A 17382-nucleotide genomic window follows, 5' to 3' on the forward strand; every position below is an offset into this window, starting at 1 on the left:
GATATCGTGGTTGATTTTATAAAACGCGGAGGATAAGTCCGTATAAATGGCGTCCGTCTGCAACCCGTGCACCATTCCATCGATTAGGTAAGTAGTAAAACAGAGCAGATTTGTTGTTGTTGACCGCTTCGGCATGAATCCGTGTTGATCGTTGAACTGCTTGCATTCAAAGAAAACAAGTTAGAGTGTCACTAATTCGTACAGCTTCGAAATAGCGCAGAGGGCAGAAATGCCACGGTAGTTGTCGATGTTGCTCTTGTCGCCCTTCTTGTGTACAGGAAACATGTATGCATTTTTCCATAGCGATGGGAAAGTACCGGTATTTAGAGAAAGATGGAATATATGCTGAAGAGGAGTGACTAAGTTCTCGATGGATTTCTTCACCAGAACGGAGGGTATACCATCAGGACCACACGATGAGGACGAGGCTGCTTCGATGATCATGGCGTTAAATACTTACATTTACTGCATTCAGCGAAAAGCCATTGAGTGGTACATTGGAAGTGGCAGCAACTATGGATCAATGCACGGGTTCACTATTTGACGTTTTAGCGGTGCCGTGTTATTTATGTGACCATGGAAACCAGTGAATTCGGCACCGCTCAAACGTCAAATTAGTGAACTCGTGCATCGGTCCATTTGGCCCGTCTCCAGATGTTCATTGGTAAAGACATCAGAAAACTTGTTGGCAAAGAGCTGACAATATTCCAATTCGTTCGATCCTTCGATATCATTCAACTCAACATTCAACCATCAGTGATGGTAATCCATTCTCTTTCTTTTGACATCTTACGCAATTCCAAAATACTTTTGGGCAGAGAATATGATTATACTAGAGAAACGCGGAGACGATTTTGACTTTGCTTATAAACAATATTTGCAATGACTATCAACAATTGAGGTCATTCAAACAAAAATTTAGTGTGCATGTCATCCTGTCAGTCGCCATAAGAAACCAAACTTATTAATGACGTCACTTTTGTATCGCTTTTCACTAACACACTTCCAACGTCTCTTTTGCGTAACATCTCTTTGAGTCTCATTGAATTTGCTCGATTGGAACCACGTTTGACGGTTCGATTGGAACCTTTGGTTTCAGAATTCGCGCTTCTCTATAATAAACAAATTCTCTGCTTTTGGGTTCGCTTTCATTGACGCTTGCAGATAAGCAGAATAACAGGCCTTCCTCCTTCTGTCGGGTGTGAGATCACTGCGTCCAATTTTTTTAGAACTATTGTGATATACCCTTTTGCTTTTACAAAGACCCTCAGTGGCGGGAACGCCACCGGAATACTTTGCGCGGTGACTGAACTTTTAGCCATCTGCCATTGATGGGCAGAAGTCCTAAGTTGCAGCATTGTGAATCCCCCAATCTGGTACGATCAGCCTGATAAAGCCGACCACTTCCCTGGGAGATGCGTTCCAAATATCGGCCGGCTCCAAAAAGGGCTTGCCAAATATTTTGGATCTTCGTTGTATATGTGCACTGCAGGAGCAGAGAAGGTGTTGTGAGGTTTCGCACGTTTCACTACAGAAACGGCAATTTGCGTTTTGGATGGCTCCGATCTTTTGTAAATGGTATCTGCTGGGGCAGTGTCCAGTTATAAGACCGGTGTAGGTGCTGAGGTCCCTTTTGTTGAGACCAATGAGTTTTTGTGTTTGTTTCGAATTAATTGTGACGAATCTTTTAGATTGATTCGCATTGGAAACTGTTTTCCAATTGGATATAATTTGCCTGGACAACCAGCTGTTCAGTTCAATATTTAGTGAGCAGTTTGATATGCCAAAGAATGGCTCAGGACCAATGAATGTATTGGCCGATCCATTCCTGGCTAGCTCATCGGCAATTTCATTACCCTCTAGACCCATATGCCCGGGGATCCAATATAGTTTAACTCGATTGCGGATGGCTAGGGTTTTTAGAGCAAGAGCACATTCCCACACTAATTTTGAGTTAAAAGTGTAAGCTTTCAGAGCATGAAGAGCTGCTTGGCTGTCGGAGAAAATACAGATTGTGGCATTTCTGTAATTCCTCTTTATGCTGAGCTGCACACATTCAATGATAGCATACACTTCAGCCTGAAAAACTGTAGGCCACTGTCCGAGAGGGACAGAGATTTTGGTTCTTGGTCCGTGCACTCCAGATCCAGAACGATTGTTCATTCTCGATCCATCAGTGTAGAATTTGATTGAGCCTGGAGGAATACTCGGTCCACCTTCTTGTCACTCTTGGCGAGAAGGAATGAACACCGTATATGGATGTCATAATTCACAACCATTTCCATCCAGTCACTGCATTTTTCTACAATTGGATTTATAGAAAATTCGTTTAGTATGCTTAGGTGACCGGTTAAATCACCTGGCAGAAGGTTTATTGATCGTTTTAGCCTCAGAGCGCTTTTCTCAGCATCCAGCTTTATGAATTGATCTAGCCGGGGCAGATTAAGCATTGCATCTAGGGCGAATGAAGGGGTGCTGCGAACTGCACCAGTAATGGCGACGCACGCGGCGCGTTGGATTTTGTTCAGCTTGGCTCTAGCCGTAACCTCGCTTGTTTTTGGCCACCAAACAAGGGAAGCGTAGGCTATTCTAGGCCGAACGATGGTTTTATATATCCACATGATCATATTAGGTTTTAGGCCCCACTTTTTTCCACAGGTCTTTGAGCAGACCCACAGAGAATTGAGACCTTTATTTACCATGTTTTGAAGATGTGTGTTCCAATTGAGTTTAGCATCAAGCGTAATGCCAAGGTATTTGACTTCATTTGAGTAAACCAATTGTGTTTGATTAAGGAAAAGACGTTGCAGCTGTACCTTTCTGCGCTTTGTGAAAGGAACAATCGTAGTTTTTGTAGGATTTATCCCCAGTTTCTCTTTCAGACACCAGGAGAGCGTGTAATCGAGAGCTGATTGCATTTTTGCAAGGACAACGCTTTCAAATTTGCCGCGTACAATGATGACAACATCATCAGCGTAGCCAACAACCTCGAATCCTCTTTTTTCCAGGCTATTAAGTAGATCATCCACCACTAGAGACCATAGCAAAGGTGAAAGTACCCCTCCTTGAGGACACCCCTTTGTGGCCATGACAGTGGCGCACGATCCGCTCAACTCGGATGAGATTCGGCGATTTGCTAGCATAGCATGTACCCAGGTAGCAATGCATGGGTCAAATTTTCTCCTATGCATTGCTGACACTATAGACAAATAGGAAGCGTTATCGAATGCACCCTCAATGTCAAGAAATGCCACGATGGCGATTTCCTTTGCATGAAATGTTTTCTCGATCTTGTTGACTAGCATGTGTAGTGCTGAGATCGTAGATTTTCCACTTTGGTAAGCGAATTGGTATTTGGAAAGAGGCATTGCTTCCATAAATTTTGAATTTATGAACTCTCCTAAGACCTTTTCTATTATTTTAAGCATCACTGACGACAGACTAATCGGTCTGTATGCTTTGGGATTGGTTTTGTCTTTTTTTCCCGGCTTCGGGATAAAGACAACTCGAACTTGACGCCAGCCATCTGGAATATGTCCTAAGACTAAACTGGCCTTAAAAATCTCTATCATGGGAGGAATAAGCGTTTGCTCCTCTTTCTGGATAAGCGCTGGGAAAATTCCATCCATGCCAGCAGATTTAAATGGCTCAAAGGATCTCACTGCCCTTTCCACCCTTGCTCGCGTAAAGGCTTCTTTGGCAACCTTCAATGCGTCTCTTTTGGTACTTGAGTCCCATGACAGGAGCTCTTGTTGACCAGAGACGCCATGTCTGTTGCCATTAGCGTTCACGATCGCTTCAGGGATTGAATCAGGGAAGTGAGTCCTCAGCATTTCACTCAGTGTTTCTGTGGGATCCACAGTGAGCGAACCGTCAGTCTTTCGGAGAGTTCCCAGACCATTGGAGTGGTCTTTCGATAGAGTTTTATGAAGTCTGGCAGCTACGGGAGTCTTCTCAATGCTTTCACACATGAGGACCCATGATTTCCGCTTAGCTAGCCTTATTTCCTTGTTGTAGTCTGTCAGAGCCTTTCGGTATAGGCTCCAATCAGTAGAGCGTTTGGCACGGTTGAACTCCCTCCGTGCCGTTTTCCTAAGCTTTTCAAGATGGTTGTTCCACCACGGAACATCTCTGCTCGACTTAACAGTTTTAGTCGGACAGCTTTCTTGATATGCATTAAGAATTTTAGTTTGTATAGAGTCAGAAGCCATTTCTAACTCTAGAACTTTTTTGATATTAGGATTTATGATGTAGTCTTCGGATCGGAGAGTGGCTGAATAGGTTTCCCAATCAGTCTTCTTAGGATCTTTAAACGATTTTGCAATAGTTAGACCCCCTTCCCATTCAAAGACTATGTGTTTGTGGTCTGACATAGATATTTCATCAGAAACATGCCAGTTTGTTATTTTGTGGGAGATGGACTGACTACATAAAGTCAGATCCAGCACTTCCTGTCGTATGGCGTTTTCATATGTAGGCTTGTCACCTGTGTTACATATGTCTATGTTGTTTGAGGATAGAAACTGTAAAAGGTACTCACCTCGAGGATTTATATTTGTACTTCCCCATACAGTGTGATGCGCATTCGCGTCACATCCGATGACAAGGGGAATGTTTTTTGTTTCACAGTAAGAGGTTAGCGCAGCAATCTCTGGAGGAGGAACATCTTCCGCGTCGCCTGGAAAATACGCCGAGACCATGACGATGTCAGCCTTCCCTCTAGCGGTAGGAACCTCCACCCTGACTGCTACGATGTCGCGTTTAATGAATTCTGTAATTGGAAAGCATTTAGTGTCATTGCGTATTAGAATAGCTGCTCTTGGAGAGAGCTGGCTGTCATCATATACCAACTTGCATGAGTTTACATGAATACCCTGTATTCGAGATTGGTTGACCCATGGCTCCTGGATAAGAGCCACAGTGAACAGTTCTTTTGTGAATCTCCGGCAAAGCACATCCGTTGCGCTTCGAGCATGATGGAGATTCACTTGAATGATCTTAGTCATTTTTAGGTGTGCCGCAGTTTCCAGGACGGAGGTCGTTCTTCTTTGGATGCTGCGGATCATCTTGTATTTGTTTTGGATGATGTTTCGGGTGTTCGTGTTTGTCAATCTTCTTCCCTAGGCCAGCCTTTTTTGTCTCTGTAGTCGAATTCAATCTTTTACCAGATCCACTGCTCTTAGATGGCACCAATCTGCCACCGCTAGAGCCAGGAGTTTGGTTGGAGCTTGAATCTTTAGAGACAGGCAGACTGGCCTTTTTAATGGGGTTTGATTGTGGGTTTTTGCTAGAGGCTGTCTTAGATTTCTCTTGGGGCACCCTATTAGTTGAATTTTCGTTTGACTGAGTGGTTTTGCCCTTTATTTTTCTCAGCTGTATTTCGCCAAAGCGATAGTTGAGGATAAAGTTGGATTTTGTTAGGTTCGCCATAGACGGCCCATCAACCGTAAATATCCACTCGACATGGATATCGTTTGGTGTGCTTCTTTGGAGAATACGCCAACTAGAGGTTGTGATCTTGTTTTGACTCTCGATGAGCGTTTTTATGCGCTCATCACAGTATTTCGCACTTTGGGGAAAGAACGCACGAATTGGTTCTGGACGCTGAATTTTCTCCTCGTCCATTGCTTCCAACTCGGCACCTTCCCAAGGGATGAGTGAAGGAGTTATTTCTTTTACCCAGTCTGCAGTCTCGAGATCCTTGCAGACAAGGACCATGTATCCAGACTTGTAGAGCAGGTTGCAGAATTTTGGTTTCATCGGCTCATTACGCTGTTTCTCCACTTTTAGCAGCAGGGCCTCCTGAAGAGCATCAAGCTGAGTCGTGGAAAGATGGGATGTGGGAAAGTGTTTCGGAACAACTCCGACCTTCCTACGATTGGTCATGTCACTGTAGCTATGACCAGACGTTTGGTTTTCTCCGCTATTTTGGTGACCGTCACTTGACTGCTGAGCCATTGGGCCATCGTGGTTGGATTGCTCAGCTCGATCTCTGGGATCCAGGCGTTTCTTGGTTCGTTTCTGCTTGGGGACGTCCTCACTGGTAGCCGAGTTGTCTAGGTCCGTCCTGCCACGTTTAGAGGAAGCTAGCTCGTCTTTACCCTTCCCGAGTTGAATGAGGGCTTCAGATCGACTCACGCCGCTCTGCATCAGTGCTTTAAACTTCTTCGTTTGTCCTGTCGTGAGGTTTATTTTTGTCGTCTGTTGGTCATTCGCGTTGTTCGGATGACATGAAGGATCCGTTTTGGATTCAGATCCTGATGGTTGAGATTCTGGGATGTTGATGATAACATTTATGGTGAAGATAAATCGAAGCCAAAGTTCAAATTTTCAAGAGCACGGATCTGGAGAACGAAACATCCGTTTGAGCTGAAAACCTAATCGATTGGTCTCCACCAGCTAGTGACCAATCGATTAAGTTTTCAGCTCAAATGGATGTTTGGTTCTCCAGATCCGTGCTCTTGAAAATTTGAACTTTGGCTTCGATTTATCTTCACCTTATACCATCGTTATTATCGTCGTCCATGTCCAGTTGGGTGTCCGGATGGTTTGTTGAATTTTTGTTGCTTACTTCGGTTGCGTCGGTAAGCATATCCTCCTGCGAACTTGCGAGTAACTGCTCTTCGGTTAGCTCAGTATTGCTTTGCACGTCCTCCACTACCATTGGCTCCGACTGAGAGAGGCAGTCGACACCTTCAAGATTGTTGTTGTTTTGATTTGTACTCATATTTGTTCCCACGAGTCGCTGGGGAATAACGGTCCGCTGCATCATTGCCCCGCCGTAATGCAGTAAGAGCTACATACTGGGGAGTTCGCCCTGGTACACACCAGGCTCCGTTCGCGATTGAGCATCTTTTAAACCCCCTCAACCATTCATCCATCAGCACGGGTCGCATGACACCTTGGAATTGGGGTTACCTGACTGGTGGATTTCTACCACCGGATCAGGCGATCCGTAGTATTATTCTTAGCCAGTTGAGTCAACCGCTACCGATAACTACACGGCTCTCTAGGCTGCTTGGAAAAGTTGCTGAAATTGATGTTCAACAACTTATTTGGCCAAGACAGCCCTAAAATAACAGGCCTTACTCATGTTCTTATACAGACCATCAATTTGCAAATAGTACTCTTCCAATGGAAGCGTTTTGTATTTAGAATAATTTCGTAGGGCTGCTCTTTTTTACCTTTTTAAGTTGCGCAATTCACGAGATTGCCAGGGTGCATGTTCAGATGCTTTAGCGGCCTTTTTGGGAACATGTCTGTCAATAACGTAAGATAAAACGTTTGAAAAAGTTTGCGTAGCTCCTTCAACGTTTTCGTGGTCAAGTATACTGTACCAATTCATAGAGTGAAGTACATTGCTGATACTCTCGTAAGGCGGCATCCACAAATTATGTAACGCTCTAGGGGGAGGGGGGAGTAGGCTCAAGCGTTACGGCTCATACAAAAATTTTAAATTTTTCATACAAAAAGCGTAACAAAAAATCCCGGGATTTAACAAATTTCGGGATTTCCCGTTTCCCGGGATTTTAGTTCTGACATCCCGGGAATCCCGGCATTCCCGAAATGTACGTAGTATTTGATGGAAACCACTAAATTTCAATGAAAAACTATTACATTTTTCGCACTATCAAGCATTATTTGATAAAATAGAAAAAGCATCATGAAAAACAGAATAGACGAGTAATTATTTCCATGAAAAGATAATTTTACCTAGTAAGCAACACATATTTTTATTTGTCTGGTTGCAAAGTTTTAAAGCTTTTCTCTTCAACATTTGCCGGTTTTATAATTCTAGGCTGAGAAATGTTACCTATGTGATAGGTTACAATCCAGATTTGCTTTTTTTTTGTATTTTTTCTTTTTGTTTTTTATATATTTTCTTTTTTTGTAAATATTCATATTTTGTTGATATTTTCATAATTTTGTAAATACTCGTAAATTTGTAAATAATTATGCTTTAACCCTAGTTTAAATGTAAATATCTTAATATGTAAATATAATCCCTTTCCCCCTATCCTTCGATACCACTTACCCTTAATATAAAATCAATGAATTAAAAAAATAAATGAAATAAAAACAATTTGTAAATACAAATAATTTAAATATTTGAATTCAAATTCTCGTCCTATAAAACCCTACATCATTATTCCTTCCTATGCAGGCAAAGGAAAGAGATCTTTTGGTAACGAAATCTCAAGTGCTTATAGTCGATTACTTTAATCTCCGTAATTATATTTTATCCAACTAGTAACGGAAGTCGCGTGTGACAAGTTGAAACCGCTTTTGGATTGTGCGAACTGATACTAGGTGTTCTCCAGTGAATTCCGTGGTCACCGTAGATCAGTGGATCGAAGCATCGCTAAGGGATCGTTCAAATATTACGTAACGCAACAGGGGGGGGAGGGGCTCTACCGTAGTGTTACGGTTCATACAAAAATTTTAAATTGTCCATACAAAAGCTGTTACGTAGGAGTGGGAGGGGGTCTAAAATTGGCAAATTTTGCGTTACGTAATATTTGAATCATCCCTAAAGTACTAGGTACCTGGAGTTCAACCGCCGTTCGAATTGGGATACGGTGAAGCGCGATGAAATCGAACGAGACCCGTTAAGAATGTTCGTTGGAACCACTGGCGTATTCAGGTGATGTACAGTGCACTCCCTTTTAATTGTCCTTCCCTGATCCCTCCATTGTTACCATTAAAGTGAATAAAATTATAAAATGAATTCTGCTGAAAATATAGTGTTAAAAGCATAATTATTTCGGACGCAATCCCCTTTTCTCTCTCCCTTTCGTGGTGATAAAATTAAAGTCGCGAAGGTTGTGAGTCCGCCCCTGAACGATTCTCCCGGATAGACCCTGAGAGGGCTGAAGTGTAAATAGTTTGTAAAGTTTTGCCAAGTTAGTTAGTTTTGAATTTGAAATTGAAGTTATTTTTAGTGTTGATTTCCTTAGTTTTCTAGTTTTCTTTTCATCTTTTTCATATTATTCTTGAAAATTATTAAATTACAAAGTATATAGTCGAATTAGACACGCGAAAAGTAACAGAAAGAAAATTTTAAAGTACACCTAAACTTTAGTCAATAATTTTGGGTAATTAACATGATCTTCTACAATACCTTCAATGTTCTTTAATCATTTCTTTAGAACAGTATTAATAACTTTTCAAATGTTTGAATCAAATTGCTTTAATATTGTAATTTAACATTTTACCATACTTCCATTCATAAGTAGGAGAAGGTGTCAACCGTGATTGTTCTATATTATTTTTTATGGCTAAAGCGGTCATGCGACTCAAAGGTAAAGGGAGTCTGTAGATTCTGTAGAAGATTTTTGCAAATGATGGAATGATTAGGTGGATAGACATCAGAAAAAAAACCATTCAAAAGTGATATAGATTAACTAGTCAAGATACATTTTGATTTTTGTTAAGTTACTTCATCAGAATAAGAAAGTCATACATGAAATGTGATTTGTTATAATTAACATATTTTCTTGGAAAATTTCATAACCTTTTTCTTTCATTGAAAAAAACATTGTATTGTTGAATTTGTACTTTTATTTCAACCAAAATACAAGTTTTATTGAAAATTTGAGAAATCCCGGGATTTCCAGGGATAAGCTAGGATTTTTGTTTTGTTCGATCTTTGGGCATTTTTTGTAATTTATTGCCTAAAGCAACATGTAAGCTGTTAATGGTTTATAAATTCATAGACCTATTTCGTTCGATTCCTGTTGACTAGGGTCTGAAAACTAATGCCAATGTGTGTTTTTTCTACCATATACACCCCAACCTCTTTTTACGACCGCAATCGGGGGGTCGTAAAAAAAATCAGGATTATAATTATGTTTTTGAAAAATGCAACGTCTAGATGCGGAAATACTGATTCGAGATATTCGGCAAAGTTGAAGCATGGGTTGAGAACTTTCAAAAATGGCCGTTCAAGTTTTCATATTTTGGTAATAGATGGCAACACTGCTCGATTGTTATCAAAAGAGCCAATTTTATGGGGGTGTGATATGCAAATACCAAAAAATTATAAAGATAACGATACCGAATGTTCACCAAAGTTGAAGGAAGTGTTGCGTGCCATACAGTCAGCCGAATCAAAAATGTTCATGTGGCTGGCAACACTGTTTAAGAAGAATAAAGAAAGATCAAAACCATAAAACTTGAGCGGAACAGAAAAATATAAAGCTTAGCAACATAGCGATACTCTTCAACCACAGAGAAACAGACGTAACACTTAGAACAAATCGCGATCAAAATCATAGTCACGAAAACATGTACGCCCAATGCTAAAAACACTGTAGTTGGCCGATGGACCAACAGTTGGCGGTAGTGTGTAAACGTCAAACATGAACAAAAACGACGCGAGCGCTGCGGGTGGTCGATTGACCACCTACAAGATATTCGAATCGATCGTTAAAAAGTTGGTCGATGGACAGCGATGAGAGTGTGACGTCTATTTGTCTGTGCTTCAACTGTAATCCAGTTTTTCATGAAAAGATTTCAAAATTTTGTCGTAGCTGGCAACACTGCTTAAGTGAAATTGCGCCACCAGGCAGTACAAGTGTGCATGCAACTTTTGTTTTGCGGATATCTCAGGATCCTGACCACTTAGAAAGATGGCGTCTTCAGCAAAGTTGTTCAGTAGCTCAAGGACTATCATTATTCTAGCCAAGAGATTCTAGATTTTGCCGCCAGGCGGCGCTAGTGAGCATAGAATTTTGGTTTTGCGAATATCTCAGGATCCTGGCCACTTAGAAAGATAGCGTCTTCGGCAGAGTTGTTCAGTAGCTCAAGGACTATCAATATAAAAGTTATGAGATTAAAAATTCCGCCACCAGGCGGCGCTTGTGAGCATATAATTTTTGTTTTCCTGATAGCTCAGGATCCTGACCACTTAGAAAGATGGCGTCTTCGGCAAAGTTGTTTAGTAGCTCAAGGACTATCATTATTCTAGCCAAGAGATTCAAGATTTTGCCACCAGGCGGCGCTAGTGAGCATAGAACTTTTGTTTTGCGGATATCTCCGGATCCTGGCCACTTAGAAAGATGGCGTCTTCGGCAAAATTGTTCAGTAGCTCAAGGACTATCATTATAAAAGTTATGAGATTCAAAATTCCGCCACCAGGCGGCGCTTGTGAGCATATAATTTTTGTTTTCCTGATAGCTCAGGATCCTGACCACTTAGAAAGATGGCGTCTTCGGCAAAGTTGTTTAGTAGCTCAAGGACTATCATTATTCTAGCCAAGAGGTTCGAAATTTTGCCACCAGGCGGCGCTAGTGAGCATAGAATAATCAGGAAAACAAAAATTATATGCTCACTAGCGCCGCCTGGTGGTGGAATTTTGAATCTCATAGTTTTTATAATGATAGCGCTTAAGCTACTGAAGAACTTTGCCGAAGACGCCACCTTTCTGAATAGTCATAATTCAGAGCAAACAAAACGAAAATTCTATGCTAACTAGCGCCGCCTGGTGGCGAAATTTCGAATCTCATAACTTTTATAATGATAGCGCTTCAGTTACTGAACAACTTTGCCAAAGACGCCATCTTTCTAAGTGGCCAGGATCCTAAGATAACCGCAAAACAAATGTTTTATGCTCACTAGCGCCGCCTGGTGGCGAAATGTTGACTCGACTTCGAGTCTAGTACACGACACTGAAGACGGCCTCACAGTCGAGGTCGAATTATGCGTATTTGTCAAAGGATACAAACTCTAGTGGAATTAAATGGTATAGTACTAAATTCGGTTTTTTCATCTACTTATAGGTATTCTACTAAACAGCTCGAAGATTTATTATCAAAAGTTTCATGCTCACTAGCGCCGCCTGGCGGCAAAATGTTGAACCTCATAGCATTTATAATGATAGTCCTTGAGGTACTGAACAACTTTGTCAAAGACGCCATCTCTCTAAGTGGTCAAGATCGTGAGATATCCGCAAAACAAAATTTCGATGCTCACTAGCGCCTCCTAGTGGCAGAATTCCGCAATTCCATGATCATCCTTTGATAGCCCTTGAACTACTGAACAATTTTGCTGAACATCATGATACTCTATTTTTAATACCTTTTAAGATAATGATCATTTATAAAAAAGGTCGTCAATCTGAATTTCGGTCGTAAAAAGTGGTCGTAAAACGAACCGTCGGTAAAAAACGGTCGTAAAAAGAGGTTGGAGTGTATATTCAGAAAACTGTGATTTTTGGGTACTGTAGAGAACAAATCATGATCAAACAATGTTTAAACTCAATTTAATCTTATTTGCGTCTTTGACAAACTTGAACAGAATTGAATAAGCTTTCAAATAGTGGTAATAGCAAGTGGTTTTGATATTCCACATGCTAGTTATGATTTTTCAAACCTTGAAATTAGCCCTAAAACACATTTTTAACCTGAAGCTACTGAAATCTTTATCAAATTAGCTGAAAATTCGACCAGACATTGTTCTTAGTATGAGAATTCAGGATACTGCTTGACCGGTATATTTCCCGACATTTTTTTCAAATATGAACAGGTCTAATGGTCATGTGGAGCGAGCGACGGAATCAGGATCTATCGTGTCCGGTTCGCGTTCTGCGAATGCGAAAAAACAATCGCATTCAGTCGAGGATGGATCGCTAACTGGTGAGCTCGTTTCATGCTTATGATTACATATTTTGATCGTAGTAACGTTACGTTTATGTAATTTTCAATAAGACTATAGGTGGTTTGTCACTAAAAGTATCAAAACAAAAACTCTCATTTCCTTTTCATATAATAGTAGTATACACATACCTTTCTTTTTTCGACATTATTGTGGATGTGGTAAAAATCAAGAAAAACACTTCTTTAAATTACTTTCTTTTGGTCCCCGTGCGTCGTGACTATCAGATGAGGATTATATACAGGGGATAGGCAAAATTTTGCCCAAATTCAAATGCTTATAACTTTATGAAAAATGGATGAAATTGGATGCATCTGGAAGCAGTCGACGGCAAATTTGGTCCAGTTTTAGGAACTTTCTGGGCCATGCATATTTGCCACTGGACACCGGAGATGTTCCGGATTTTCTGAGGTCATGTCCAAATGTCATTTTTTCTGTCGCTTGTATTTTTGTGGGGTGTAAAGTTAGATAGATGTTTGCAATTTTCCTAGAAACTAGAACTAATAGGAAGTTGAATGCCGCTGGACGCATTAAGATTGGTTGGAAATCTTCAGAAATATGACCATTTCCGTAAAACTGGTTCCGGAAAGCATGGTCAGTCATGTTTGTATTTCAAATCATGTAAATATTATCCGGAGCTATATCCAAGCGGACAGCAACCTTAAAAATGATGTTTCCTGCAGCGTATTCAGAACCATTAGATGCACAGACCACTCTATAGAAGGTTCCAGGTACCCCGGGGGAAGTGGTCAATTAGGAACATATCCGGAACCATATCAATATGGGCATCAAACTTCATGATTTTCAAAGGTTATGCTTTCCGAAGCATTTCCAGCATCACCGGCTGCCATGACCACTTTATAGTAGGTTTCAGGTGCCCCGGGGAGGTGGCCAATTCAAAACATGCCCGAAAACACATCAATGTGGGTATTAACATCAAGATTTTTGAAGGTGATGCTAATAGAAGTATTTACAGCGCAACTTATTTATACGACCACTGTATAGTAGGTTCCATGGGCCCTGGGGGATGAGGTCATGTTTCGAATTGGCCACATCTCTAGGAGCCCCTGGAATCTACTATAGAGTGGTTATTACATCATGTGGTTCTGAAAATGATCGCCATTTTCCAAGTCCCATGGATCTTACTGTTTATGGTAGAATGTGATTCTAAACAGATGAACGGAAATGTTCCGAATCGGCCACATTCCCCGGGGCACCTGAAACCTACTATAAAGTGGTCATGGCAGCCGGTGATGCTGGAAATGCTTCGGAAAGCATAACCTTTAAAAATCATGAAGTTTGATGCCCATATTGATATGGTTCCGGATATGTTCCTAATTGACCACTTCCCCCAGGGTACTTGGAATCTTCTATAGTGTAGTCTGTGCATCTAATGGTTCTGAATATGCTGCAGGAATCATCATTTTTAAGGTTAGTGTCCGCTTGGATATAGCTCCGTATAATATTAACATGATTGGAAATACAAACATGACTGACCATGCTTTCAAGAACCAGTTTTACGGAAATGGTCATATTTCTGAAGATTTCCAACCAATCTTAATGCGTCTGGTGGCATTCAACTTCCTATTAGTTCTAGTTTCTAGGAAAATTGCAAACATCTATCGAACTTTACACCGCACAAAAATAGAAGCAACAGAAAAAATGACATTTGGACATGACCTCAGAAAATTCGGAACATCTCCGGTGTCCAGTGGCCAATATGCATGGCCAAGGAAGTTCCTAAAACTGGACCAAATTTGCCGTCGACTGCTTCCAGATGCATCCAATTTCATCCATTTTTCATAAAGTTATAAGCATTTGAATTTGGGCAAAATTTTGCCTATCTCAATCATTTTGCCTATCCCCTGTATAATCAGCATTGTAAAATGGTTGATGGTATGATGTTACAAAAAAAAATTGTTTGAAATACCAAACAATAGTAACTAAGGAATGTTTTATGAATCGAATATGTATACTAAATTAATGTAAAATATATAAGAAACACATAGATATTAAGGGTAAAGCATCTCGGAATCCAAAGATGGCCGGCAAAATGGCCGACTTTTGCCCTTACTCATGTTTTCAAAGGCACTACACTGGAGAAATAGTTGGAAAACGTTTTTGATCTTCTTATTTTAAGCACAAAGTCAAAATAAAAAGTACACTGCTGTTGGATGCTTTCTTCGTGAGATTAGTGCCTTCGAAGATTCAGTGCAATCTTAGAAGTAGATTCCAAACTGTTTTACCTTAAGCATACGATGTAATTAGAATGGTAATGCTTGACGCCAAAATAAGTAAAATAAATAGTTAAATAAATATGGTCCCATTGCTATCCCTGTATACAGTATTGTACGAAACATTTGCAATCACGATTACAAAAGAAATAACATTAATTATTAGAGTGATTTTGATGACAAATTTGAATAATTGACATAACTCAGAGCAAAGTTGTAGATTTAGACGAAATGACAAGTTTTCTCAAGACAATTTTTCTTACTTTAAGATAAATCGGTTACAATTTTTCGTCAAAAATTTCACTTTAGTCAAATCGTTATAATTTTTGAGTTCGTCATTGGAAAAATTGCTCAAAAATATATGTTGAAATTCATGTCATTTCTGACGTGCCGTGGAAATTTCATTCAAATCGTATGTAAAATCGAGAAACAGTTACACATGTTTTGTTCAATACTGTATCTCTGTTCAATGCAAAAAGTCTCCGAAGGATGCGTTGAGGTTCTTGTCCAATTTTCGTATTTCTGGAAGATATACATAAACATTAACACATTTAAGAAAATATTGACCGTCGGACTGTGAGCATGGGTTTTCACCGTAATGAAAAATACCGATTTGAGTCTGTATGACACTATAGCAAGTGTAGTTTATTTACATAGCTGATTAGTATCTTCTTGAATTTTCGCTTGCATTCACCTCTTTCAAGAACAGTGCAATTATAGGTAGGATTTGCTCTGCAGCTTAGTTTTAAAATATATTTAAAGTAAATATACATTTGTGCTGTTCAATGTTGCGATTGTGCACGGGGCCCATTTTGTATTTATAAGCAGATGTATTTTCTTTATATTTGTATATTTATAGATTGGCTGTACAATCACAATGATTTCGATAACAGTACAATGTAAAGTCTTTTACAGTTAATTTGCTTGTTTCTTTTCCATTTATTTGCAACAATTTTCGAAAATATCTAATACATAAATAGTTTCATTTAAAATGGTAATGAATAGACCTTAAACGACAGTCAGTGCGTGGTTCCTCACGTTGGATCTATGACGAGGTGTTTTAACATTTCTTTTTTGTAACAAACTCATGCTCAAAAGCAAAAATACTGAAAGCCACAGCCTCATATTAGCTCCTAGATCGCTGAACAGAAATCACCCAGCCTCGATCGATCGATTGAAGTTGATCTGGCTTAAACTGAAAAAATATGGCATAGCTCAACTTCAAACGTTCTTTGAATCTCTATTCAGCAAACAGAGCCATTTTAGGCTAATGATTAGCTATAACTTCAACATGAAAAGTGTCTGTTAACGTTGCATTGGGTTCTGTGTAGCAGCGTGATGGTAGTTGATGTTGGCAATCGGAATGACGGGAGGGAACTTCTGTTTCGGCTACTCAACTCATCTTAGGGGCTCGAGGAGTCCAGGTCTTCATTGTATTGCTGGTCGCGTTCCTTTCTAAAATATTGCAAGAAACAGGGATAAATTATAATTACTTCATGGATTCCTTATCTGCCTTACCCGTAGCATCGGTACAGGTTGGAGACACCCGTGTGCAGACAAGCCAGATAGGTCAATTCTGCTCCGTTGTTGTTGTCGGTTTCGATTTCTTTCGTTAGCGTGTCGGAGCGTTTTCCGTAGCGGGATCCAAGAAAGAAGCGATCGTTCCTAGGGACGACGTTCACCTGTCGGAGATCTTTCCCGCCGTAGACGTGCGACCGGCCATATCGACTGCCGACGAAGAACGGCCGTTTGTCGTTTAAATCTGAAGGATAAAGGGGGAATGCAACACATTAGTGGACTCTACCCGAGGAGGAAAAAATAACTCGCAATAATCTATGCATACCATATTTTGGTATCATACCATAATTAGGTATTGTTCAGTTGTCAATATCACATTTTGGTATTGGATTCTTTTTAAACAATTTAAATACTTAATTTTAGTATTCGATAGTTATTGAGGACTGCTTAAGGTATTGAACTATTATTGAAAAATTTCACTTTTATATGAAAATCCATCATAGATCATTTCTGATCTAATTATTAGTTTGGTGTTTGTAGAATATGCATGAGAACTTATTTGAGGTATTTTACCTCTTATGCAGGGCTCATTCATTCCTCATTAATGGTGTAAATAGGTATTGGGAATTTTCTGGTATGGTATACCTTAGAATATTCAGTAGCAGTTTTATTCTGCTCGAGTAGTCTAATAAATTAGATCACGCTTTCAGTAGCACTTTGAAGTTAAGGCTAAGTAGCCCGTCATTTGTTTTGGCAGCCATGTTGGCATTGCAGCTCGGAATTGCAAAGTAATAAAACTCAGCCCTCATAGTTACTATCGATCCGGAAAAGTATCACTATATACGTTGACCTGCAGAAAGTATGCTGATACTTCTTCAGATGCATCAGTGCATTATCAACTGGTTTCTTTAAATTAATTAACTTATTACGCGTGGTAAAGATGGACAAATTATGGGTGAAATTATGAAAAAAATCC

General features: G+C 40.0%; 1 protein-coding gene across 1 annotated transcript in view; it reads right to left on the reverse strand.

The window, feature by feature from the left end:
• Positions 1–15500: 15500 nt before the first annotated feature.
• LOC5575249 (RYamide neuropeptides) overlaps positions 15501–17382 on the reverse strand; it is a 100449-nt gene continuing 98567 nt past the window's right edge. The window contains exons 3-4 of the mRNA XM_001655604.2: positions 16407–16650; positions 15501–16343 (exon numbers count right to left, since the gene is read on the reverse strand). Coding sequence (XP_001655654.1) covers positions 16292–16343; positions 16407–16650 — 296 coding nt within the window. The 3' untranslated portion in view covers positions 15501–16291. The remainder of the gene's footprint in view (positions 16344–16406; positions 16651–17382) is intronic.

Source organism: Aedes aegypti, chromosome 2 (genome assembly GCF_002204515.2).
Source record: "Aedes aegypti strain LVP_AGWG chromosome 2, AaegL5.0 Primary Assembly, whole genome shotgun sequence".
Taxonomy (NCBI): Eukaryota; Metazoa; Arthropoda; class Insecta; order Diptera; family Culicidae; genus Aedes; species Aedes aegypti.